Source organism: Crotalus tigris, unplaced genomic scaffold (genome assembly GCF_016545835.1).
Source record: "Crotalus tigris isolate CLP2741 ecotype Arizona unplaced genomic scaffold, ASM1654583v1 scf7180000018219.524809, whole genome shotgun sequence".
Lineage (NCBI taxonomy): Eukaryota > Metazoa > Chordata > Lepidosauria > Squamata > Viperidae > Crotalus > Crotalus tigris.
Genome location: NW_024096888.1, coordinates 172433 through 199698, shown reverse-complemented (window position 1 = coordinate 199698; position 27266 = coordinate 172433). Strand labels below are relative to the sequence as shown.

The window sequence follows — 27266 nt, the reverse complement described above, 5'->3', positions numbered from 1 at the left end:
TAGAATTAATGATATTTCTAGATTCCTGGTGTATATTTGTGCAGGTAGGACTAAGAATAAAAATTCTTGCAAAAGTGACAAAGGGAAGATAGCAAGATCTTTGTGAAAACTATGGCGAGTTTGCAAAAACCTCTACTTTCTATGGCAAAAAAGGGGGACACAATGAATAAATTTTAAAATTATTTTAAATTATAGTACAAGCAAAACGCACACTTTATCACACTTATTAAACACATTAAGGACTTTGGAAAATATCACTCATATATATTTTCATGTTCTACATTAATTTCTATACATATGTGCATTCTATAGATTTCTCTGAATAACAAGGAAAGTATGCAGTACAAAGTAATTGATCATAACCTGTTTTATGGGTACATAAAACAATTAACCTTTTATTAGAATTTCCCAAGGTTACTTTCTTCCCAGCCATTATTCCCCTTTATTCTGAAACACAAACTAAGTTTTGTGTATTAACAAAGCTCCATCAGAGCTACTTGCATTTTATATATTTCAGAGTTTGAATCTAATTCTTTTTCTCTCTGAATATTCAGGTCAGGAAGCACATAAATTTATGTCCTGTCCATCTCACTGTCAGAGTGACTCTGGGCAGTTTATAGATAAAAACCATAAAAACATATAAAAACACATAGCTAAGAAACAGTTAAAAATAATTAAAAAGATAATGCCTTCTAACTGCTAACTACCATCAAGACTGCATACCACTGTTAGATTCCCATGCCAGTTGGCAGAGCCAGATCTTCATGTTATTTCAGAAGGCCAGAAGAATGGGAGGTAGCCTCACCTCTGGGTGCAAAATGTTCTATAGGGCACGGTCAATGGCAGAAAAAGCTCTCTTCTTAGATCCCACCAGTTGAAATTCTTAACCAATGAGGTTTGCATCATATCCTTCCTACCTGACTGGTGGGATGGGACAAGATAGGTAGCCTTGTCCCATTTCGTGAAGGGCTTTAAAGATCCCATGCCATAAAAGGCTTAAATTGGGCCCAAAGCACACTGGCATCCAAAGAAGCTCACACAACAAAGATGTTACATGAGTAGCCCTCAGGGCATGTAAGATTCTCACAGGGCTGCATTCTTTACCAGCTGCAGCTTCTGAATACTCTTCAAGGATAGTCCCATGTAGAACACATTGCAGTAGTCCATATGAGAGATGACCAGAGCATGAGTGATTGAAAAAAGGGCTTCCTGGTCCCGGAAGGAGCGCAACTGAGGCACAACATGAAGTTGAGCAAAGGTCCCCCTAGCAGATCCTTTTCCTAAAGCAGATGCCATGAGTCCAGGAGGATCCCCCCAGGACCGGGTCAGTGCAACTCCGTCCAAGACCAAAGATGATAAACTCCCCAGATACAGAGAAGCCCCTCCCCCCATCCATAGTCACTTTGCCACTCACAGTCACTAATACTGAAGTTGCACATTTCTCAATAAAGAAAAAAGGGCTCCATTTGTATAGCAAGAGAATAACAACAGTGATATGACACACTGATCTCTCTGAATGAATGTTTCAAGAGTGAAGTAAACTTTGAGAATTACTAGGTGCTGTCTCTCACGTACATATCTTCTCCTTTGGATACTGGTGTATAATTTCATAGTGTATAGCAAGCTGTTCTTTCCCCAAACCAGTCAAATCATACAAAACAGATAATTATTTTTAAAAGGAAAAGTAGATTGCAAAGCTACAAAAACAGTCAAAAGAGAGTTTGGAGGAAGAGAAAGGTAGAGTGTAACTTGTCAAAAAACTCTTTCTGGCAATCAGGGGGATAAATGAATCTTTTGTTTCTTTTTGCTTTATGCTTTTGAAAAATCCTCTGTACTAAAGTGTATGAAATACCACTTAAAAACATGTTAATAGCCCATTTGGAGATCCTATTTATTATATGGAAGCTGTAGCCTCTCTTTTAACAGAATGTATGTGCAGACATGCATGACTGTAAAAGATCAAGACATTTTTGCTAAAGCTATAATAGGGAAGGAATAATTTTTATTTTTAGTTGGCTATTAGCACTGGTAAACTAAGTGCTACAACACTGAAAAAAATATTTTCAGAGAGATAATGGTATATATATAGGGGGGATGGTAGCAAACAAAGATTTAGGACAATGTCATGCTGTGAGATGCTTTTGAGAATAGGACTATGTTCTCTACAATTTCCACAGGGTTTTCAGTAAGTTTGTTTTCTATTTTTTTCACTCCCTCCCCAATAAGGTTCTTTATTAAAGCAAATGCAGAAAAGCAACACAACATTCTAGCATCTATGGAATGTAAGAATTGCAAATGAATGAATGACAGAAGGAATGGATGTTATTGCCCGTTTTAGGCAGTTTAAAGAAAAATAACTATTCCAGTTTTCTCTATTCTCTAACATACTTTCTGCCACGATCACAGTTTAGGATGCTAAATTGACATTGTGGCTGACATTATCTACTTTAGACTACAATGGTTGAGTCTCTTCTGTTCCATTCACTGGACCTTACTCTTTCGTAACCATTTTTTGCTACAGAAATGTTAGATATATTTCTAGATAGCTAAAATAAGGTGACTAACCGTCCTCCTTTAGGGAGGACAGTTCTCCTTTTGTAAGTTCTGTCCTCCCTTGAAAAGTGTCCTCCTACATGTCCTCCTTTTCGATAGTTGAAGACTAATCTGCAGGCCTTTTTTTCCTCATAGAACGCTCAGAACGGCGTTCCGGCACCTTTTTTGATGGTTTTTTTTCAACTTTTCATGAGCTGTACTACTCCCCCTATTGGCTTTCGAAAGCTAATAGGAATTGCTGCTGAGCGTGCCAAAACACCCAGCTGACAAACTTTGCCCATGCAAGTTGTCTGCAGCAAAGGCAGGAACTTAGCAGCCCTCCCTGCTACCCAACTACACCATCTCCTAGTTAGTTCCGAAGATACCCGGAGGAGACTGGAGTGGTAAGTTTCTCTTGCTCTTCGGCTCTGCTAGGGCAATAATGGCTGCAGGCGCAAGAAGCAGGAGCGGCGGGGGTGCTGTGGGTGGAAGGTGTGAGGAGCGGCAGCGGTCAGCTGCCCCCCATGCTGTGGGAGCCGCAGGGCCCTCTCTACATGGGGCTGCGCAGGGTGGGCGGTGGTGCTGGCGGGATGGCTGCAGGCGGGGTGTGTTGATGGCGGGCTGCCCCCCAAGGCCAGAGCTGGCATGGCTGGTGCTCTGAGAGCTGCAGGGCCCGCTCTACATGGCGGGGCAGTGGTGCTGACAGGGGTGCAGCGGGCGGTTGACCCTCCATGGGCCAAGCCAGCTTTTACGATATTTTTTTCTTCAATTTATTTGTGTCCTCCTTTTCATTGTAAAAAAGTTGGTCACCCTAGCTAAAAGTTTTGCACAATTTTGGAACAGTACTTTCCAAAGTGGTTGTTAGTCTCATGCAAGCTCCTTATATACATAAATTTACTGTGTATTTGAAAGAGTCCTGGAAAAGTTTTTTTCAACTGTGGCTTTACAGGTAGTGCTTGACTTACAGTTGTAATTGAGCTTAGAATTATGATCATAGGCTGTTTAAATTGTGACTATGCTTGATTTTAGGACCTTTTTTGGGGTAGTTGTTAAGCAAATTCTGTGGTTGTTAAGCAAATACCACGATAGTCAAATGAGTCTGTTTTCCTGAATGAGAGTCTTTTGCCAGAAATTGGAAGTAAATGCTGGAAAAGGGGCAACAAATGCCTAAAGTTGTAGTCATGTGACTGTGTGATGCTGCAAATGGCTATAAATACAAACTGGTTATCAAGCACCCAAAATGCAACCACATGATTGTGGGGAGATACAACTGTCAAAACTTCAAAAAGAGTCATAAGCAGCTCTGGAGAGGGCCATTGTACCTTTGAGCAGTCACTAAGTGAACAGTCATTAAGTGAGGACTAACTGTAATGCTCTCTTGAGAGACTACTAGTTCTATTCTGAACAGAATGCTGATTTGAACAGGAAAGGCGAGCTGAATTTTGCCTAGTGTGATTTGGCCTCAGTTAACATAGCACAAGTTTTACAGGGCATATTCTTCAAAGGTTTTATTACATGGCTATTCCTATGCCAGTTTGGCTAACTTCTACCTACCCATTTTGCCTTTACCTTTATATTGACAGATATATATATATCAGTTATATATCGCTACGATGTAAAAAAGATGTTGAGACTCTAGAAAGAGTATTGAGAAGAGGAACAAAGATGATTAGGGGACTGGAGTCTAAAACATATAAAGAATGATTGCTGGAGTTGGGCATGTCTAGTTTAATGAAAAGAAGGACCAGGGGTGACATGATACCATTGTTATGATGTCTCAGGGACTGCGGCAAAGAAAAGGGAGTCAAGCTATTATCCAAAGCACCTGAAGGCAGGACAAGAAGAACGGATGGAAACTAATCAAGGAGAGAAGCAACCTAGAACTAAGGAGAAATTTCCTGACAGTTAGAAAAATTAATCAGTGGAACAACCTGCCTCCAGAAGCTGTGAATGCTCCAAAACTGGAAGTTTTTAAGAAGAGACTGGACAGCCATTTATTTGAAATGGTACTGTATAAGGTTTCCTGCCTGAGCAGGGGGTTGGACTAAAAGACCTCCAAAGTCCCTTCCAACTCAGTTATTTTGTTATTCTGACTGTAATTATTATTCCATTGTATATATCGACTGCATACTGTATTAATTATCTAACAAAACATAGTAAATTATATTAGGTGCTTATAAAATAATTGCTACTATATCTGGATGCTGTTGGCTATGGCTGCCCAACAGCATTGCTACTCCCTTACAGCACCGGCTATTATTGCTTACTCCTTCCCATTTCAGCCTGTGACCTTTCAGCCTATGACCTGTCAACAAGGTTATTTTTGTACATAGTTTAGCACACTTTCAGAAGAAAGCTGGATATGACATGACATAGGCAAGAAGCATTTGAACATATGAATCCTGTTACTTGGGCAACTTGAGAGGGACCAAAACATGCTATTCTAAGCATCTTCCTATATTTGCCTATCCTTGTCCCAATACATGTAAATGTAACTATTGATGGCTGCTTTTTTTTTGCTGGTTAATGATTGGTGGGGGGGGGGAAAGTCAGGGAAATTCACTGATCACATTTTTAAAATTTATCCTACATTGAAACAATCAGATCAACATCACTTGCCAGCCTTGGTACTGTGGCACAATATGGATCACTACCGAAGGCAGCACAATGTATGCCACTCTATTTTTTTTGCCCGCTTTAAAGTGGCCACCTCGATGGGCCCAGAGGTTCACTCTAGTTTATTACCATCATGGTAAGCTGTGGCTCATCTTGCTGTCTAAACAAAGCCATAATGCAATATATTTTATATTCTTTTCATTTTTTCAGGTCATAGTGAGATGAAAGATCACACTTAGGAGAGTTATTTAAATAAGAATGTAACTGTAGATATGCCAAAATGATGAATGCCCCAGCAATTCCTTTAACATACTTTAATTTGCAGATAATTATACAGGCACAAAGGAAATGCCTGCAGGATTAATTTAAAATAACAACAACAGCTGAGTAGAATGACTGAGAAAATTATTTTAATGTTCTGCATATGATTTTTTTTGTAAAGTTGTGCAATACAATTTATTTTGCTTCTAAACTCTGGATTTTGCATTTGAATGAAATAATTATTGTCTTTTTTCTTCTTCAGTGGTAAAATGAGTATTGATAAAATATTAGAAGTATTTTTCCTAATTACTTTTTAAATGTACAGCAATAAATTAATAGCTAGAACAATAATATTATCTTAAGTACTGAACAATGATAAGTACCATTAAAAACTAAAGCAAAACTTTAAAAAAGTCTGAAGACCATTTGAAAACACCTATAAGAATCATGCACATAATTTCCAGATTATAGTTTTACAATTTTTCCTGTTTATTTATTTCAGATTTTATTTATTTATTTATTTATTTATTTATTTATTTATGAGACTTATATATCGCTTTAAGTGCAAGCACTCTCTAAGCAGTGTACACCAGTAAGCAATGTATATATATATATATATTTACATTGCCCCCAACAATCTGGGTCCTCATTTTACCTACCTCGGAAGGATGGAAGGCTGAGTCAACCTTGAGCTGGTGAGATTTGAACCGCTGACCTGCTGAACACAGTCAGCTAAAGTGGCCTGCAGTACTGCACTCTAACTGCTGTGCCACCTCGGCTCTTAATGAACAATGTCAATATAACAGTTCTAATATATAAGACAAGAAATATATAAGAGAGCAGGAAGAGCCCCACCATCCAATACTGAACTACAAATATTCTCTTCTATCAGTACTAAGATAGCAGCAACACGGTAGTCCTCACTTACTCATTGTGGTTACTCATTCAGCAACCAAAATGACAATAGCACTGAAAAAAGGAAATTTATGAGTGGTACTCAAACTTGCAGTTGTCACAGCATCCCCACAGTCATGTAATCATAATTTATACATTTGGTAACTGATGAGCACTTACAAGTCTCAGGGTCCCATGATCATTATTGAGATCTTCACAGCCAGCCTGTGACAAGGAAAGCCAACCAGGAAGCTGGCAGAAAGTTGCAAGTTGCAGTCATTTGACCTCATGCTTAACAACCATATGTGACACCAGGCCTTAAAATCAGAGCTGGAATTGATATTGTAAGTTGGACATGGTTATATGATAGTTCACTTTACAAGCACATTGCTTAGCAACTGAATTGCCAGTTCCAATTGCAGTCACTAGGTGAGGAGTACTTGCATTTCAGAATTTTTCCACTATCTCTTAGATTAATTATTTCAGTTGAGTTGTTAATTACTGCTATCATCTGGGTTTTTAGTGAATATACTGGATAGGATTTGGAAAGAGTTTTATGAATTGTCAGCTGCCAAGAATACCATAATATAACTTCCCTCAAATAACTGCATCTGCTATATATTTGAGAATTATTTTAAGATTTTTTTCTTCTTGATGTTTTGTAACAACCAGGCTTAAGAGTTGTATCTGCATTTAATGGATTATTTCTAGTGGTCCCAGTTGTTAATGTTACCCAGTGTGTCTTGTTTAATGAGAGTCACTGTGAGTAGGCAACTATATAAATTTTCTAAAATAGATAGATAGATAGATAGACAGACAGTCAGATAGATAGATAAGTGCCATTTGCTAACTGCCTATCATAGTTATGTGTTGATTTATTTCATTCCTTAAAACCTAGACTGCAACTTTTGGTGTCAACAACTTTGAAATTGTGAGTTGACTTTTAACATTTTATTTTAGTTATGTTGTTTGTATTTTATACTTGTCAACTGGTCGGAGAAGATTTTTTTAATTAAAAGATGGGGTTATACATTAAATAAATTATGAATTTCCAATTTCCAAATATGCAGGAGCAAAAAAAAAATGGTGTCAGTGCCCATAATTATTTGACTGCACAAAGGTATAAATATTACATAGATGAAAATCAGAAGAAATCTATAAGGACTGTTGATGTTCCTTTCCCCATGTTAACATTTCCCTGATATATTAGAATAAAATAGTTAAGCCAATTTTCTTAAGCAAGATTTGTTGAAAAGAGATAGTAGGATAAATTTACATATCCTGCTAATCTATTAATGGCTATACATGACTTATAAATTATTTAGAAACTGTATAAACATTTTGTATTGATTCAGGCAATGTATTAAGGCCAAAACAAGTAAATAATATTATAGTTTAATGCAATACGTGAATCATTAATTATGAAATTCTGCCACCTTTGTCATGTTGGAGAGGAGTTTTACAAGAGGGAAAAACAAAACTAATTTTATGTCCCATTGCCTATGTGGCTGGATTACTCATTTATGACTTGTACTTTAGGCTTCAGCAGAAACATTGTTCTTCCTATCTTCTAAGGAAAAAAATTGAGTTGTTGATCTATAAAACTGATCCATTTGTCATAAAATACATTTACTAAGTACCTCTTAATAAATATATTTTATAGAAATTGAACAAAATGTTGTGGATTTCAACTTATATCATTTTCTGCATCTAGTATTTCAAAGTCTCCATTCTATAACTATAAATGGAATAATGAAAAACTATAATTAAGCTCTATAATACTATTTTAATTACAAAATTTTAAAAATGTTATTTCAAAAAGCTAAATTAGATTATATTTTTCTTGTGTTCACAGAAACTGTCAATTTTGTTTTTAATGTACACTATTAAACTAAGTTCCCATAATGATTCTAGAATAACCCTCCTGAAACATTAGCATAGTTTTCAGTCATTTATTTTTCTGTGTCTCAGAAAAGCACTTTTGTGTTCAGTTCTTCTCTCAATACTTTTATCTTCTACAACATAATGAATATGTTTTTACATTATGAAAACTAGCTATTTAAGAAAACAGAAAGGCTATACATTAATATTGGTCTCTTTTTTAAAATGTTAGTTACCAAGAATATATAACCAAAAATTAAACATGAAAAGGAAATGAACAAAGAAAAGAGCTAAATGCAACAGTTATTTAATTAGTTATATGAATTTATTAATTCTATTGACTTTATTCATTATATTTCTAGAAAAAATATCTAAATAGTATATTATTGAAAGATAACTTAAAACCCCAAGGATATACTTTTCAAGTAAATTTGGTTATGGTTATGGTTTAGAAAGATAAGAGATATAGATTGGTTCTAATATCAATGCAGGCAAAAAATGGATCATAGTTCCAATAAAATAAGATTGCTTTAACATTTTCTTGCAGAAGAACCCCTCTCTTCATTGTATAATTGATAGTGGAAACAATAAAATATTTGATTTGGACATAAGTAAACAACATTTAGTCCATTATTTTTTCAATGTTTTTAATGATATTTTTATTCACTGTCCTATGCTAAGAATTTCAGTCTTAATTATGTTCATCTTGATACCGTTTACCCTCATATCAATCAGATACATATCTACCAAAGAGTAAGATATGTAAGATAAGAGTAAGATTTTCAGTAGGAATTGGTATTAAATGAGTCTGCAGTTTCAATAAATCACCCTGACTAATTTTCAAATCTGGAATAAGGGAATTTTTCTTCCACTAAATTATTTTTTTTACTGAAAAAAATGTAGCATAGGTAGAGTAGAAAGAAAATGGAGTATAACACGATTTCAACATGCACATATTGTGTTTACTTGAAGTCTGTTTCAAAGAAAAATTTTTGTTTTGCTTTATTACTTGCCTTTAAGACATAAAACCACATGCTGCACTATATACATGCATTTGTCTTTTGCAGTATTTTCAAGAGCTGCCCACCTGCTGATGTTAATTTAAGAATAGAAGTATTTTTAAGCGAACTAAGCATTTCATTTCTTATTTTCCTTACTTCACATTGTTCTAGCTTAATCAAAAACAGTTAAATACTCTCTTAGGCAATACAGTCTGTAGGTTTTGTTATTTTCTAAACCAGATTCCTGGTTTTTCCAAAGAGATTATATAAACATATATTCAAAGGTATGCATATCATTGTAGTAATAACAGGAAATAGTGCATAAACCATGACATTGTCAATAAAAAAACCCTCTTTAAGACATTTTAATCCATTCTTACCTAGAAAATGTCCAAGTTAACAAATGAGAAAAATACAAATAAGAAGTAAGGATGCCCACAATTCAACGTGATTTGGAAATTCTTCAGACTTCATATGAATATGAATATAGCATCTGTCATTCACTAAAACTGCCCAACTTTTTTAGGCTTTTATGGGAGCCTGATGAAATCTTATGATTGGATTAGATATTTAACATGGTTCTTAAAGCAGCAGCTAACTTTTTCCTCACACACACACAAAAGAATAAAAAAAAATCGATGGACTGCTTTAATAAATAGCAGAGATGTTGAACTTATTATAGGCCCAATACATTTTTGGAGTCACTATTGAAATGTATGCAGCCATATTAATAATCATGAAAAAAAATCTCAGCCAACAATATCAAGGATCATGAACAATAAGGGCAATAAATACATTGTAGCAAGCATTTTGTCTCTTTTGACCCTTTTTATTGTTTGTTGACCTGTGTGTTACAGGCAGAAAAGGAGAATATACATACATATATACGTACCTCCACAAATTCTCAAAATGTCTCCATCTTTTTATCTTAAGAATAAAGAAGTGACACTGAAGGAGCACTTGATTCTACTCAGCTCTATTTTTCGATTACTTTAAACAAAACTGTATTTAAGAAACACAAGTCACCAAAAATAATCTTGGAGTAGTAGCAGCATTTAATTCTTCATGGTATGTTTTTATTTCATCAAATTATAAATGTCCCTGATGATTTAAGGCTGTACAGTGCTGTACAGGAAAATAATCTGATCTAAAGACATTGTTTCTGACAGTCCATCACTCTCGTAACATTATAATTTCATTTTTTTTCTACAAGAAAGACATCAGCAAAAAGCCATCTCAGCTGAGGATTAACAGCATATTAACTCTCAATCTCTGTACTTTGATTTCTATACACAATCATACTCCCACTTATTAATATACCATGAAAACTATACCAGAAGTATATTGTTGGGAGGTGTTATTAACTTTAATAATTTTTATTATGCCAAAGTTGGTAAGTTAATAATTACACATGTGTGTGGTTCAGTGAACTGCTCAGATAGTAAACCCATAAGATGATAAAGGCAAAAGACAACAAAGTAACCAGAAGACTGGAGGAGAGCATATATAGGGATAAAATGATAATAATTTTGGTAATTAAACTGGACCTATGTCCAGTCCAACCTATAATTTTGACCTCTATCTGGCTTGGGTGAATGAAGACACATATAAAAGAAGCTGCATATGTGCCTTTATTTCTATCATTTTTCAAAAATAAACCCCATCATTTTCTGGATGTTTTTGATAACTGGGATTTTTTCTTTGTCACAATAAAACATTGCCTTATCTGTGGTGTACATTTACAGAAAAATAATTTGCTAGTAGCCATCTTTTATCCACCAAGTTCCAAACAAATCTGGGGAAGTTTAGGGTGACTATTTTTTTAGTCCTTTACTCCAGTCATGATTTCAATATAAATTAGAGGAAAAGTCCAATGAAAATGCAGTTTGCATGGGGTAGAACCATAAGAGTATATTTTGTACACAAAACACTTTTACCTTTTTCCCCCCATATTTGACAAAGTGCTTTGAGTAATTATCTATTTATCTATGGTGGCAAATATCCCACATTCTGTGTAGAATATGCCAGTGTAAACAAAATTAAATCTTTTCTAGTAGCAAATAGCTTCCTCTGATAAATTCCATATAACCCTTCCACATTAGTTGCCAAGACTCAATATGTCTGCCTGCCTGCCTGCCTGCCCGCCCATCCATCCTTCTATCTGCCTTAGTAATTTAAATGGTAAGAAAATCATCAGTGTAGATGAAAGCAAATTATGAGGGAAACCTAATGGTTCAAGCATCTTACCTTACCTTGTAAACTATATATTTCTCCCATGCTGTTCTGCCGAGTGATGTGATGCCAGTATGCACTACGAGGAAGTGAGATCGACTTAGGTAACGTCATTGGTTCGGACAAACTGGTCTGAAGCTGCAAAGATAAAAAAAATACACCATAGCATGTTTCAGAGTAATCTGTCATATATGTTTCAAGATAACATTATCACAATCAATTTGTTAAGCTGATGTATTTTAACTCACAATCAATTATATTTTATTGTGTCCACTAATGCTGGCAAAAGTTTGATGAAAACCTACAAATCAACATATTGTTCCTTAAATTATCAAAAAAGCCAGTTTGTATAGTGCTTAAGGTCCTGGCCTAGAAAGCCAGAGGCTGTGAGTTCTAGGCCTTCCTTAGGCATGAGAAGCTGGTTAGTAAGTTTGAGCCAGTCACAGTGTCTCAGCCCAACCTATCTCACTTTGTTGTTATTGTGAGGAAAATAGAAGGCAAGAATATTAGATATATTTTCTGCCTTGAATTGTTCAAAATATATAAAAAAGGCAGAATATCATCATCATCATCATCATCATCATCTCCTTCAGTCCAAACTCAGCAGAGGAAATATAAAGCAATTAATATCTGGGCAAATCCAGTTATTAAATACATAGTTGGAATAGCGAATTGGAGTCAAGCAGAACTAAAAGCCTTCCACAGGAAGACCAGAAAAGTAATCACAATGAATCCTGTCCTTCCTCCACATAGCAGTGTTGATGGACTCTACTCATCAAGGAGCACGATGGGTGAGGAATGTTGCAAGTACCCCAAACAGTTGAAAAGGAAGAAGGAAAAACAGTGGAAGACTATCTGAAGGACAATGAATAAGATGCCCTGAGATTAGTACACCATGAAGGCTAATTGAGAATGAAACCAAGCCTTAAGAACAAGTGCACACAAAGCAAGGATTGAGAAGAGAGCAAAAGAAAGCAAATGCTGCCTCTAAAAAAAAGCTGAAGAGTCATCTAAGTTGGCTGCTGTAAGACGATCACACAGACCGATGACAAACAATGATGTGAAAAAGGAGCAATAATGGTGCATTGAAATATCCACAAGAAACACCACTTGCCTACAAGCAAAAACTGGTGGGACTATCCCAATGGACAAAGTAATAGAAATGAAGCAGCTAAAGTGCTCTGGGATTTTAGAATTTAAACATAAGAAAGACAAAAAAGTCTGGATAGTGGATATGGCAGTACCGGTGATAGCAGAATAGAAGAGAAAGAACTCGAGAAAATAAAAAAAATAAAAGATTAGCGAATAGAAATAGCACAACTATGGCAAAAGAAAGCGAAGGTAGTACCAATAGTAATAGGCACCTTGAGTGCAATCCCAAAATATTGGGGATTGCAACATTTGAGCACTGACAAAATTATCATCAGTCGAATGCAAAAGGCAAATTTACATGGAACAATGATGATATCTTTAATACCATCAAACATCTGCCTGTCAGATCCTTAGGATAGGTGGATAAAAGTGCCAAATCCAGTCTAAACATCTGGCTGACTGTGTGATGAACCATAATAATAATAATTGCACTTCCACTTTGTAGCAGTATACTTGTTACTGTAGTTGCATTTCAAGAGGAAATCTGGCAGGCAAACAAAAGACAATATGCACTTCCACTCATGGTTACTTTCAAACCTGTTCAGGAATGTAATGGTTTTTTTTTAAACCCAAGAAGTAGAATCAATAACTATCTATACATCTAGCTGCCTTAATAGTTGCAAAGGAGCAAAATTGCAGATATTGTTCAAGAGATGGGAATTTGAATATAGGGTTCTCCATAACACTATAAACTACCTATCTGCTCAAAGCAAAGGGTATGTGATGTACTAGGAACAGTGTCTTTCATATAACTAGCTCCTAAGATAAATGGTGATCTATGCCATTTCTCTATATATTTATTGTCTTGCTGAAATAGTGGGCAGATAGATTTTAGTTGACAGGTTTGTTCATAACAAATAACAAGGAGCAGGTTAATCAAATGAACAAGTGACTAAAGATGAAGGTGAGTAAAAGGTACATGGTGCAGAAACTACAGTGATCAATTAAGAAGGAAAGTGGGGCAATATTTTCTAATAGACAGCTTGTGCAATTAGTAGAAAAGGTTCTTTATAGTGTGAGCTGTGCCACTTGATGTTGAGATCTATGCTTTTCCTAGCTACTTTTGGTGACTAAGAGGACTATGAATAGCTGGAGTCAAGAGGTTATGAATTTCTTTCAGAAAGGATGCAGTGCCATCAATCCTGAAAGAGGTGGTAATGCACTGTCTTCTGAAGAAGCTTTATCTTGACAACTTTTACCCAATACAAACATTTCCTTTCTGGGGGAGTTTTGGAAAAGGTGATGAGAAATCAGCTTCAGAGGATGATATAATATAGGAATCCTCTTCAGCATGGATTCAGACCTCTGCATAGATCTGGTACATGAACTACATCAGGAACTAGAAAATAGGAGTGAATCCCTGCTAAAACTAACTAATATCTCATCAGCTTTCGATACCCATTGACTACAATATATGGATTTTGAAAGGTAGGGATACCAAATTACAGTGGTCATGCTCCTACCACAGCAAATAGACTCAATTGATAGTAATGGGAGATGAGTATCAAACCCATGATCTCTCCAATATGAATATCTCAGGGCTTAATTCTTTCCCTGCTTCAGGATCCAATCTGGTCAGTCATCGGGACCAGAAATTTTGTCTTCTGAGCTTTTGGATTCATGCTGGAGCCTATCTTCAAGGAACTTCTCTCTTTCCCTACTGCTGTGTAATATCTATATGAAATCAATGAGAGAGACATTATCCATTGTTTTGTTTTGCTGTAAGATACTATCAATATGCTGATAATACTCAATTATAACCAATACCTTGGGCCATAATGGATATACTATAGAAATTCTGACCTAGGATCTGGAAGTGGTGATTTTGGGTATGGGCCAAAACAAGTTAATGATGAATCCAAGAAAGATGGAGTTCCTGGAGTTCAGAAAAATCATGGTTCGTTAACACCTTTAGTGATTGTTCTAGGAGTTACTCTCTATCTTCAAGAGGAGGCCTGAATTCTGCTCTAATGAGTTTTCACAAATAAATGAAAACCTTCTCTAGTTCTGAGATACAACATTAGGTGGATGTTATGTTTTGATACCTATCTTTTTGATTAGTACCACTGCACTATATATTTTGCTTTTTAATGTTCCACAATTGTTAACCTTTTTTTCTTGTCCACTGCTTACTGGCAGCATAGACATGTTCTGCAACATAAACACTTTAAATGAAGCTAAATGATAACAGATTTAGATCCTTAAAAAGCCAGTACAATTTCACATAGTGCATAATAAAATAATGCTATTTGTGTCCTCAAAATATGGTGATAGCCACCAACTTAGTTTTAGAATTAATGAAGGAGAAGGGAATCGATAGTCAAACATCATGCTGGGAAACTACTTTACGATCAGAGGTAACATGCTTTTGATTCTATGGAAGAACAAAAGGAGTTCTGATTAAGGACCAAAAGAGGAGAAAGCTATTACTACTACCAATAGGCCTCTGCTGGTCCATAACTCCATCCACTGGGGAGAAAGAGAGAGGAGAGAGGAGAGAGGGAGGGAGGGAGAGGGAGGGAGGGAGAGAGAAATGGAAAGATATGAAAAATTGATCCCGCCTTCCATTATTGTAAGGTTCTTCTCTCACTGTTGGTTAACGATTAGAAAACTTGCAATATACTTTAGATGAATCTATTTTTCTAGGATTATTTCTAAAATTCCAACTGAAGTTTACAGTTCCCATATTTGTGAAAGAAATCCCTGACATCTTTTCACTAAAAAGAAAAAAAAAGTGATATGTAGGTTTTGTCCAAGCCAGACTGGATTTGTGAGTAAGGCTGAGTAAAAACTGGCTTACTAAAGCAGCTCTAAAAGGCAGTGTTCTGTGTAAAGTTCATGGGTTTGCAAGCAGCAATCTCATTAGGAGGTAATGATTCTGAAAAACAGCATTAATTCTCATGTGGTCTTTCTACTGCAGCTATTGTACAATGATTAAAGGACATTGGGGACGGGATTGAAAAGAACTTATGGGCTGTATTGTCTGCTTCTCACAATCATGCTGCCCTACAACCCTAATTTAAAAATATATAAAAATACTATAGATCAATACATGCAGACAGGACATTCATTTAAACAATGTTTAGAAGTAGTAGTAATTTATTGATTAATCTTGTGACCTTATCAATAAAATAAAATAAAATAACAATAAAATATAGCATATGGTCTATTTCTGGAGTGAAATAGGAGGAAATATTTATAAAATAATATGTATTAAACAAATCTCCCTTACAGGGTACTCCAATTTATTCAGTGTCCAGGATTCAGAGAACCACTACCTTAGTTATAAACTTAGCACTTCTATATATAGTATGTACATTTTCGCCCAGGAGGAAATATAACTATCTGTGAACTGGATACTACTGGGCTGTTCTTTCCAATAGGGATTATAAGTATTTAAGACTAATGGGGGCATATAATTGACATTTGAACAAAATATGAAAAATATTTCCAATGGTTGGAGTACTGCTTATGGAGGTTCTCTCATAATTTGGCAAATGGCAGAAGTGCTCATATTTCACCATAGAGTCCAACAACTCAAATATTGCTCTAGAATAGGCGCTTCTTAAAATTTGTGTCCAACTCAATTTTCGTTTTGAAAAATCGTTTTATTCTTAGCCAATCAACCTAGGAATCTATTTTTAGCCAACAATTCCATGTTAGTTTAAACACTAATATCTAGGACTCTGTTTAAAAATTTCCCTTGCCTAGGAGGTAATTGAGAGTAAATGCTGCATAGAAAACCCATATTGTGAAATAACGCTGGAGAGTTGGCTGACTCAGGAATTGGGCTGGTTTTCGCTTATCTATTCTGTTAAGCACATTTTGAGAAGTCTATTAGGGTAACAAAATTTGGAATTATTGTATATTTACATTTGGTCAATTTTTTTTCAGAAGAAAGCCTCATTTATGATTTCATATAAATAACTGCTACAAAAGACAATTACTCCAAAGTAAATTGAATGCTCTGGACAGGAGGATTCCAAGATCAGAATAAAATACTCTTTCTAAAAGTTTAATTTTATGTTTCAGATATTCTAATATTCTGTTACTGGCTTGCTCATTTAAAAAGAAAAATCTTCATTCGTAGAGATTATGACAATATTAGCCAATTGAGCCCACAACAGATTCTATCCATGCTACTAACAACTGGGACTAGGGATATGTCAGTAATTTTTTTTTACTTCTTTTTTGCTATAGGCAAGGTAAAAATAAATGAGATAAAATATAATCCCTTTATCTTCTGTTGTACTTCCATTTGGAACAATATGCACTATGCATGTGCAATACAGATATTGCTATAATGCTGAATTTTCAGTTTGTAAAGACACAGTTTCAGTAGTTTTGTTGTGTAGGATATTTTCCCTGTTGTTCACAGATTCTGCTGAAGTGAATCTAACAGATTGTTCTTTACTTCAATGATGACATCAGTTCTGGGGATATTTGTGCGGACATACTGTATGCAGTCACAAAAAGCATGTTTACATGTTGATTTCTTATGACTTTAAAACATATTTTTCCTCTAAATCTTTTCTTTATGCAGTTTTCAATACATTGGCTGATTGGCTTACCTTCATGGTTCTAGAATTAAAATTATTGTTCCCTAATCCACATGACCTAACTTCATGTTCTATTTTGTGAAAATCAAGATTTACATCGAGTCAACTTTTGGGGTTTATAATGAATATGTATTATAGATGATAGATAGATAGATAGATAGATAGATAGATAGATAGATAGATAGACAGACAGACAGACAGACAGACAGATATCTATATATCCCTTTCAATCTTATCAAGTATATAGTGATCCAAAGTATATTATAGAGATGGATTTTCAAAAACATTTGACACTCCCTCTCCTAATAGCAGCTCTTATAGATTGGTAACTAGTTAAAAAAACAGTAAAAATAAATGGGCAATTGTCTCTTAGGGAAGATATGAAAAATGAAGTCCTCCACAAATCAGCTCACATTGGATAGTGAAAAATTCTGAATCAAGAGAAGTATATATTTTTCACAATATAGTTGAACTGTGGATTCACTACCAGCAGTTGTGGTAAAGGCAGCCAGTTTGGGTGGTTTTAAAAAGGAACTGCACAGGATCATGGAGGATTAGCTTTAGCAACAAGAATTAATATTTTGTAACTGCCTTTTGAATAACAGGCAAATGTTTTAAATGCTGATTACCAGAAACAACAGTCAAAGACTTATATCTATTTCCCTTTAGTCTAGATTTGTGAGCATCACAAAAACATCTATTTGTCTACTGGGTTGCACATAATTCTGGACTATGTATATTTCATGGCAGTGTTCCAGATCTCTGTCTGTCTGTCTGTCTTTCTGTGTGTGTTCACAACTCATATACAATCTCTCTCTATCCACAAGTCTTTTTGGAACTTATACTGAGAGGTCTGCAAGCATCGGTACTGTTGCTCATGGATGCCTTTCGAGTTTCACTTCAAATAAGGAAAAACTACTTCAACCTCCAAAGTTGCTCTTGAAGTTTTAAAAGCTCCATTACTATGGGATATGGGCTATTTGATCTCATACAGTATATCACCTAAATGATATCTGAGATCAAAACATCTTTTTACTACAAAAGAAAAGCAAAAGCTTTTTTTCCTTCAAAAGAAGCAGTGGGGGGAATTTTACCTTGAGATGAATAGAATTCTCCCTCAGAAACAAATACATCCTGCATAATAGTACCATTTCTTGCTATTGAAATCATAGCATTTATTTATACAAAGGATTTTGGTCTAAATAGTGAAAGATAAAAGCAGGCCCTTGAAAGCTAAAGGTCAGTATAGTAATATTCCATATTTGCCTTAATGCATCATCAGGGTTTGACATGGTACATGATTTAATCTCCAATAAACATACATTAATGTAACTTTTCACAGTTGCCTCTTTTTAGTTAATTTATTCTGGGTTTTTTTCTATATTCTCTTCTTTTGGTTCTTCAGAGTATTTATTTAAATGTTCCTTTAAAGCTGTAAGGTCCTTAGGGCAGAGATCTGTCTTTTGCTTATTGTCACCCTATGAAGAGTATAAGATGGCTGGCTATTTATCACCTTAACAACAGAGTGCCCCCTGCTCTGTTTTGTCTCAGAACTATAAATATTCTGCATCACATGATAGCAAATTGCAATGCATCTCTTTCCCTGGCAAGTAATTTGTGCCATCTTGGGCAATGCAATATTAATATTGGCATCATTGAACACATTTCAAATTTCTAAAATATTACCATTGATTTATTAGGAAAGATACTACTGAGGACATTTTGATATATATCCTTGATCACTATATTATATAACACAATCTCTTTATGTTATCATGGACGTATCCTTTCAAGGAGAGGTGGGCAACACCTGCAGGCTGCATTCCCTCAGAGCTAAGCTGCTGGAGGCTGTGATTAGTGGGAAAAGCATCACTGAGCAGAATCAAGAGGACAATTCTCTACCAAGACAATTCTCTCTTGTTGACAAATCTTTCTCTCTCCTTTTCTCCCTCCCTTCTGGATCATTCCAGAGATTTTAACAGAGGGTTGTCCAGATATTTTTCCAGAGGGTTTTAAAATCAGGGGCCAGAATTGTCCATTTTGCTTTAAGAAAGAATAGGTTTAAGATCCAACTCTGAAGTGCCCAATGAAATTTGAATTCATTGTATTAATCTTTCATCAACTATACTAATATTTATGGAACACTTTTTTAAAAAAAAAAAATCTCGACTTCCGAGAATTTACCTCTAATAAAATAGTTGCTAACTCAGACAAATTCAAGGCAGGATGGAATGCAAAGAATGATTCTGCTAGCCAAGGCTATGTACATAAATACTACAAATGAAATGAATTATGGAAGACATAAGATGCTACTTTTACCAGATCTCTTGTCTCCAAATGTTTCCAATTATCAAAATCTATCATTTGATGACCCATGTGACCAGTCATTTTCTGGCTCAAGAGAAGAATGTGTAATATTATGATGGTTTTGTATATTGTACAAACTACCAATTTCCTTCCTGAGACAAGGATCAGATAGAATTCCTTCCTCTTCCATGTAGAAGAATCAAACAGAATAATCTATAATACCATAAGTGTGAGTGTCTGGGTGCCTAAAGATGCAGGGCAAAAGGTGAAGCACATAACTCTCTTTCAAATGCACTATTATATCCTGATTCCCAGCATCTGTCATCTGAGATGGTTGATAAACTTCATGCTATAACAGGATTCTCTGATTACAGGTGGCTTGTTTGAAGCATATTGTCATCTTCTCTGGTGCAATTTGCTTGGCTTATGATGAAGGGAGTTTCCCTGTTTACACCACATGGCATATACTGGCTTCTCCAGCTGATGCAACGATTTCATGTTCACAGTGTTAAGGGCCTATGAATCACACTACTGGATGCTAGTGGTGTCTGCAGACAGCTTCCAGCAATTGGAACTAGCCATAACTATGACTGGATTTGTTTGTAACACTAGTGCTAGTGGCACAACTGATAGACTGTCCTGAGTGGTCTGCAGGTCTACTAGCTTCCTTTGGTGCAAGTGAGTGCTGTGCCAAAACGTATCATTTGGGCAATCATAAATGTGGGCCTGCTTGAATTTTGATCACATGACAGCGGCATTCTGCAAAAGCTGGAACTTCAAGCATGTATTTTTCATTATTATAGTAATTTTGTTTATGGAGATTCTCAGTCATCCAGGTCCTGGTCGTCCAAAAGGTGCTTTTTCAAGAGGCAACTGGATTTTCTTGTTTATCTTTGAAGACATTTCATTTTCCGTCCAAGAAGCTTCTTCAGCTCTGACTGGATGGTGGGGAATGGGAGGATTTATATTCCTTGCAGAGAGCTGGTCACTTGCATTCTTTTAGAGAGTTGCTGAGGCCACTTGGAGGTTTATCTGTGTCCTCAGGGTCACCTGAGTAGTGCCAGTGGTGTGGAGCCTTCTTGGAACAGATGAAAGGACTGTGTTGTAGACAGGATGATATTATATCCCTCCCGCTCTGGTGAAAGAGGGACATTCAGTTTTGACATAGATGGCTTCTTTGACCCCTCTTTTTTGAAAGTAACTTTTTATACAAGTAGTCCTTGACTTACAGCATTAATGGAGCCTGCCCATTCATGTCGAAATCGAGGATTACGTTAAATGAAGCACCTAACTAACAACCTCCTTGTCCCTGCTTTCCACAATGCATTCATTAAACAAATATGCGGGTCATTAGGTAGAACATGGGGTGACTTAGGGATGGAAGAAACCAAGGGAGGTCTAGTGCAGACATAGGCACTCCCAGGAGGCCTCCAAGATATCCCATGCTCCACTTATTGCATAACTTAAATATTAAAACACACACACACACACACACACACACACATATAATAAAACAAATAAAATCTGAAGTGTTACTTTTATTTTAAGAAAACTCAAAATATCCTGTCTTAATTGAACTTCAAGTTTTCTAAATCTGAGGGAAAAAAAATAATACACTATAAAACAAACAAGATTTATTGCTGCCTTGGTAGCTGTATTTTATAAATAAGCCTGCCCACTTCTGCTGTTTGCATTATTTATACAAAGTGAAATAACAGATTTTCCTTGCTTGAATATATATAAACTGGTAAGACTGTATTAATTAAATAAATCCAGCTATGACCAAATCTTATGTCTACTGTAATGATTCCAAACATTGTCCAAGCACAATTCAGATAACAAAACCAGATTTTTAACACCTAACTAAGATGCAAGCATTAGGAATAGAAAAGTTTTTTCTCTGTTCCCTCTTCCTTCATCTCTTCTCTTTACAATTACAATATTCAACAGGACCTAGCCTTGTTGTTTTGGATGTGGATGATGAGTGAGGGAAAACCTCTTCCCCTTTTCTCTAATGTAAGATATAATATTACTGTTGAAATAAAGCATGCTGAAAAATATTTGTTTTCCACCACTTACTCATCTATAGAAAGTCTACATTAATCTTATTCTCCTTGTACTTGTACTCAAACCATAGCAGATCCATAGCAGATATGATCGAGCAGAAGATGAATTTCATTAAAAAAATGCAAAAGAAGTAGGATAAAGACTAGAAGGTAATTAGATAAAAAAGAACTGGTGAGAATAATATTTCATGAAGAGAAGATATTATTAAGGAACGTGATTTTTGCTACTTGTTTTATACATATACATATGCTAAAACACCCTTTACTCTATGTATTAATGCAATTATTGATAGATAAATATGCAATTATTGATAGATAAATATATATTTATAAATATATAAAGAGAAATTTTGAAGTTTTATGTCATATATCTGCCAACTTATTTAGAACAGAGGCCCCCAACCTTTTGGGCACCAGGGTCTGGTGCCATGGAGAAAGGTTTTTCTGTGTACCAGAGGGGGTGTGGTTTTGCATACTACCTGCATCCCATGGATGAGGCTTCGCTTGTTTGTGTGGCCTGGTTGCTGGCATGCTGTGGACCATTGCCAGTCCACAGACCGGAGGTTGGAGATCCCTGATTTAGAATATCTTTAATTTGTACATAATTTCCATATTTTCCCAAATTCGTTACATTTTTGCTGTCCCTCAATTACATTAATAAAGATTTATAATAATGACACTGCAGTCATATTTCACCTTTCTTGCATCCAAATCTTCCAATATTTAACATGAATAGTTACTGTGGCTTATTCTAAAATAAAAATTGGACAAAGAAAGAAGAAATTAGGCCAGTACAAAGCCTCATAGCTGGTTGAGTTGTGGTGAATGACACTTAAGATACCATAACATATTTAATTTCAAGCAATATTTGAGTTCTATGGGCTAAATTATATTTCATACAAATCTCTTCCAAGGGTGACTTAGTTTCAACTATTAGTGTGTGTAATTTACGTGAATTGTGATATAAGTAATATGGAAGCTAACTGGAGCAATATGATTTATAATAGGTTTTTAGAGAGACCTTGTTAGTTACTTGCAAACCCATATTTAATATATCAGAAATACCATAGAATGTAAAATTCAATCAGTAAGATAAATTTCATATCAGAACTATTCTTCTGATCAATAGATTTGAAAAGGGTACTTGGTGATATTTTTTCTCCTTTCCTTCAGAGCTCCTTAGATCAACTCTCACAACTGGCAAGAGGATAACTAAAAAGAAATCCACAGTAATTTAATATGCGATAACATATAGCTGCTCTGAGAGTATTGACTTTCCCCTAAATGGGCTTTTCTATTGAAAATACCTTGGTCTCCTAGAATTAAACACTTAAGTCAAACTTAGCAGAAGAGAAAATATCCATATGAGTCAATCAGAAAGATATATAACATTCTCAATTTGCTGCAAGGCTGCTTGGTGAAACTTAATGCAATAGCCTATATTTACTTAGCAGTTCAGAACTTTATAATACAAAACCTTCATGATTTAAACATTTGCATTACCTTTCTACTAGTTGATACGATTTTAAAAACGGAATAAAAATAAAGAATGCTGTGATGTCTTAGATGGCTAATTTATACAGTTCCAAATTGGTAAGATATGGCATCTGAAACTCCTTCATTTTTAAGCTATTAAGCTTAAATGGCTAGGTAATTACCGTAGGGAAGATCTGGGTAACTAGTGATTTGCGAAACAAGGAATATGAATAGAATTTTAAAAAATACTCTTCATTTCCCAACATCTTTGTTTATGTTTCTCAGAAAGATCTATAAATAGCCCTTGAATTGCAACCATAATAGATTCTGCCCACTATGGTCATGATGTTCATAAAGGAAGTTATCTGTGTGACTGGCCTGATTTTATGATTTTTTTGCAGCAGTTCTAAAGCAAATGCCACAGTCATAAAGCAAATCCATTGTTTGTTACGAGCACGGTTTTGCCAAAAACCGAAAGTATATGCTATTTATCAGCAAAACCATAGTAAATGTAGCCATTGGCCACAGGATGCTGCACACTTCCATAAACGTGAGCCAGTTGCCAAGCACGAGATCACATGAATGCGGGTATAATGTTATGTGTGGCCATTGGAACTAGATTGTAAGTAAATACCCCCAGGAGGTCCGTCATCATAACTTCAAATGGTCGCTAAGCAATCAGTCAGATAGATAGATTCCACATAGAAGAAAGAAAACACATTTTTAAGATTTTAAACGCTCTACTTTGTTTTGATGAATTTAGCCAAAACTTACATGCAATTATATGTATTTTGACCCTCTACCTCATTAGGAAGGAAAAAAAAATCTTATTGATGGCAATGTACCAAGGTTTTCTCACTTCCATAATGGTTATGTGTGTAAATGTAAATAAAACAATAATTTTAATAAAGAATAGTTTGATACGAGTAATATCCTTTGCTTAATCATTGTCAATTAAATTAAATATAAGGTTTCTTACATAAATCAGATTTTATTTCAAACACTATTTCCTTCGAAGAAACAATCTTTTAATAATAGTAAGGGTCTTACCCGTGCTTTCTGTTCCATCTCCATCATCAATCTTTCATGTTGTTCAGCTATTGCCAGTGTTGCAGAGTGGACTTTCTGATAGATCATCTCACCTTCTCTTGTCTGAAAGGTAAATAGCCCTTCTCCTGTGTCACACATCCTAAAAAATGTATATACGTGTATATTTATATTAAGATGAGTTTCTGTTTTAAAGAAAAAACTGAAATACTTTCAAGTAATATCACACCAATTTGCATGCTTAAATTTATAGGGGTGTGTGGGTGGAGGTATATATACACTCACATATACAAACAAGATTATGTGAATAATCAAGAATCTCCTTTAGAGATGTACATATAAAAATATTGAAGGAAGTGTCCAAGCCATCACCTTATTTATGATTTTTTCTTTTTTTAATATATTTTATTGATTTTTTACAATAACAATCTTTGATGCTTAATAAACAGCATGCTGTCTGGGTTCATATATTTGAAAAAACAATCAATAATGATTAATTTCTATAATTCCATGATCAATATAATAATTAATAGTATGTTTACTTGATCTTCCCTTCTTCCAATGGTATTCTCCTTTGTCAATATTAGATAAATATAATTCTTAATATTTTCAATGCATACAAGATTGGATATAAACATTTTTTTATGTTTGTACAAATAACAATGACATCCATATATAACATTTTTTATGTTTCAATTGTATTTGTAAAAGTCATCTTGTTAGATCACTGTGCCCAGTTTTCAAAATTCTTATTTAAATTTAATTTTCCCGCAATATTCAAACCATTTTTATCAGTCATAATTTTTCAAAATTATCTAAATATCAAACTTTGCATTTACATACACCATCCCAATATTTTCATATTTCATATATTATAAAAATACTATACTACTTATATATCCTATAAGATCCACATGTTACATCTTTTCTGAACGGCTTATATTTCAACTATATTTGTAAAATTCATCTTGTTAAATCACTAAATCTTATTTTCAAAATTCTTATTTAAGCTTAATTTCCCCTCGGTATTCAAATAATTCTTCTCAGTCATAATTCTCTCAAAATTAATTACCTTTAAACATCCAAACTTTCCATTCACATACATCATCCCAATATTTTTACATTTCATATATTGTAAAAAATACTATATTACTTATATCTCTTATCCATCTTACTATAGGGTTCCTTTATATCCAAAATTATCTATTATTTTAACCATATTCAAACAAATGTTTAATCATGTAGTACTCCATCTGGTAAGTCAAATCAGATCTCTTAAGTCTAACTCTAGCTTTCTTTTTTTGCCAAATAGCTTTCCAAGTTGGTATATTCCGCTTGCCAGGAAGTTCCTGTATTTTTGTAAGTGTTGTTGGGAGTGAGAATGACAAGTTGAGTAGGATGCGCACTTTTTGTTTCCTGGACTCTGATAATTTTCCTGGCAGCTCTATAATCCATTTTGTTAAATCTTCTTTCTTATCCTTGAATTTGTTTTGAAGTCCTGAAGGATAAAATATTTTTTTCCATTTTCATTGTTGTGATAAAAACTTGTAAAAACAGATTTTTTTCTGTTTGTGTTAAGTTGTAGTTCTCTTCATTAGTAGCTTCCTTATTTAAATCACTTTCTTCTAGTTTGTATTCTGTTATCTGATTTGTTTTTTATCATTGTTTTCTGAGAGTTTTTTAATTGTAAGTTTAGATTGAAGATGTGCTCATTTATGTCATCAAAGTTGTTTTTGATCTCATCATAGTTTGAAACTATTGTCATTTGAATCTGTCGTAGCATTGTGTACATTTCCTCCTGAAAAGTACTTGTCTTGTCTTGGAGTATTACTCCTGCAGATCTCTGATGTTCCAAGCTAGGTCTTTCAGAAGGGAATATTGGGTGTGGTTTCAATGGATGCAATATCCATTTCATCTCCCCCTCCCAAATAGTCTTTCATCAATACCATAGTCTCTGTAATTAGCCTTATCAAACCAGCCAATCTCAAAATCCAAATAACCAAATCTTATATAGTTCTTATCTTTATGTATGGTTTTTGTAATCCAATGCATTTCCAATTGTCAAGGCATCAGTGAAAGCATTTAACAATTCTTCTATTCAGGGGTCAATTATCAACTAGGCAAAGTTGCAATCCAGAATGTTTAGCCACCTTGAAGCCTTCTAGTAAATTCCGCCCTAGAAGATTAGTCAAAGTTTTTTCTTTTTCTGCAAACAATTATTGAGCTTAGACAACAGTTAAAGTTTTCTTTTTTGGCAGACGCTTTTTAAGCTTATAGATGGCTCAGTATGTTTTCTTTTTTGTTCCCAGCTGTTTCCTATTTGGCTGAAGGTTATTAAAGTTCAAGGGAACAGATTATTCTTTGTTTCTGGGAGTCTTGCCAATTTCTGAATCAGAGTTGCTGTTGTTCTATGCTCTAATTCTCCACGAGATGTCAGTAGTATTTATTTTCCAACTTTTTCAAACAAATATATATATATATATATATATATATATATATATATATATATATATATATATATTCAATGATGCAATCTTCGATCTCCGGGAAGAGTATACTCCAGAAGGGGACCAGGGAAGACTCTTGGGAACATCGGAATTGATCGTATGGCCCAGAACACGGGGGAGGGGTATGCCCAACCCCAGGGGACTGATCAAAAGAGAGGGGGAGAGAGAAAAGAACAGAAAAGATGAGGCACGCTTCACGGGTGGAGAGGGGATATTTGAGAAGGGAGTAAGAATGGAGGAGAATAGTCAGGAACAGCAGGTAGAGCTGCAGATTAGAGGGGGGGAGGAAACAGGAGAGAGTGGAGTTGATAGGTATGGAAAAGGGCAGGCAGGAATAACAGGCAGGACAGCAGTTTTTTTGGGGGGAAATTTTGGGAAGGAGAGTCCAATAGGAACGCAGGTCGGTAAATGGGAACAGTATGTAGGACAGCAGGTAAGGGAAGGAAGAATGCTGGAAGAAACAGCAAACAGAGCAGTGGATTGGAGAGGGGGGGAGGAAACAGGAGAGGGGGGGACTGACAGGAAAGGAGAAGGGCAGATAAGAATAGAAGGCAGGACGGCAGATTGGGGGGGAGGAAAGCTTAAGAAGGAGGGTTTAACAGGAATGGATGTTGGCATGTGGGAACAGCATGTAGGATGGCAGGTTAGAGGAGGAGGAATGCTAGAAAAGAGAGGATGTACAGAAATGGATGAACAACAGGTAAGTCAGCAGATGATGGGGAGGATATTGGAGAG

The 27266-nt window shown here is 35.2% G+C and overlaps 1 protein-coding gene across 3 annotated transcripts in view; it reads right to left on the bottom strand.

Moving 5' to 3' along the window:
* The window catches only part of DOK6 (docking protein 6), a 224224-nt gene that overhangs the window by 64321 nt on the left and 132637 nt on the right, over positions 1–27266 (bottom strand). For all 3 annotated transcript variants that reach the window (XM_039349036.1, XM_039349035.1, XM_039349037.1), the window contains exons 6-7: positions 24028–24166; positions 11438–11555 (exon numbers count right to left, since the gene is read on the bottom strand). In XM_039349036.1, coding sequence (XP_039204970.1) covers positions 11438–11555; positions 24028–24166 — 257 coding nt within the window. The remainder of the gene's footprint in view (positions 1–11437; positions 11556–24027; positions 24167–27266) is intronic.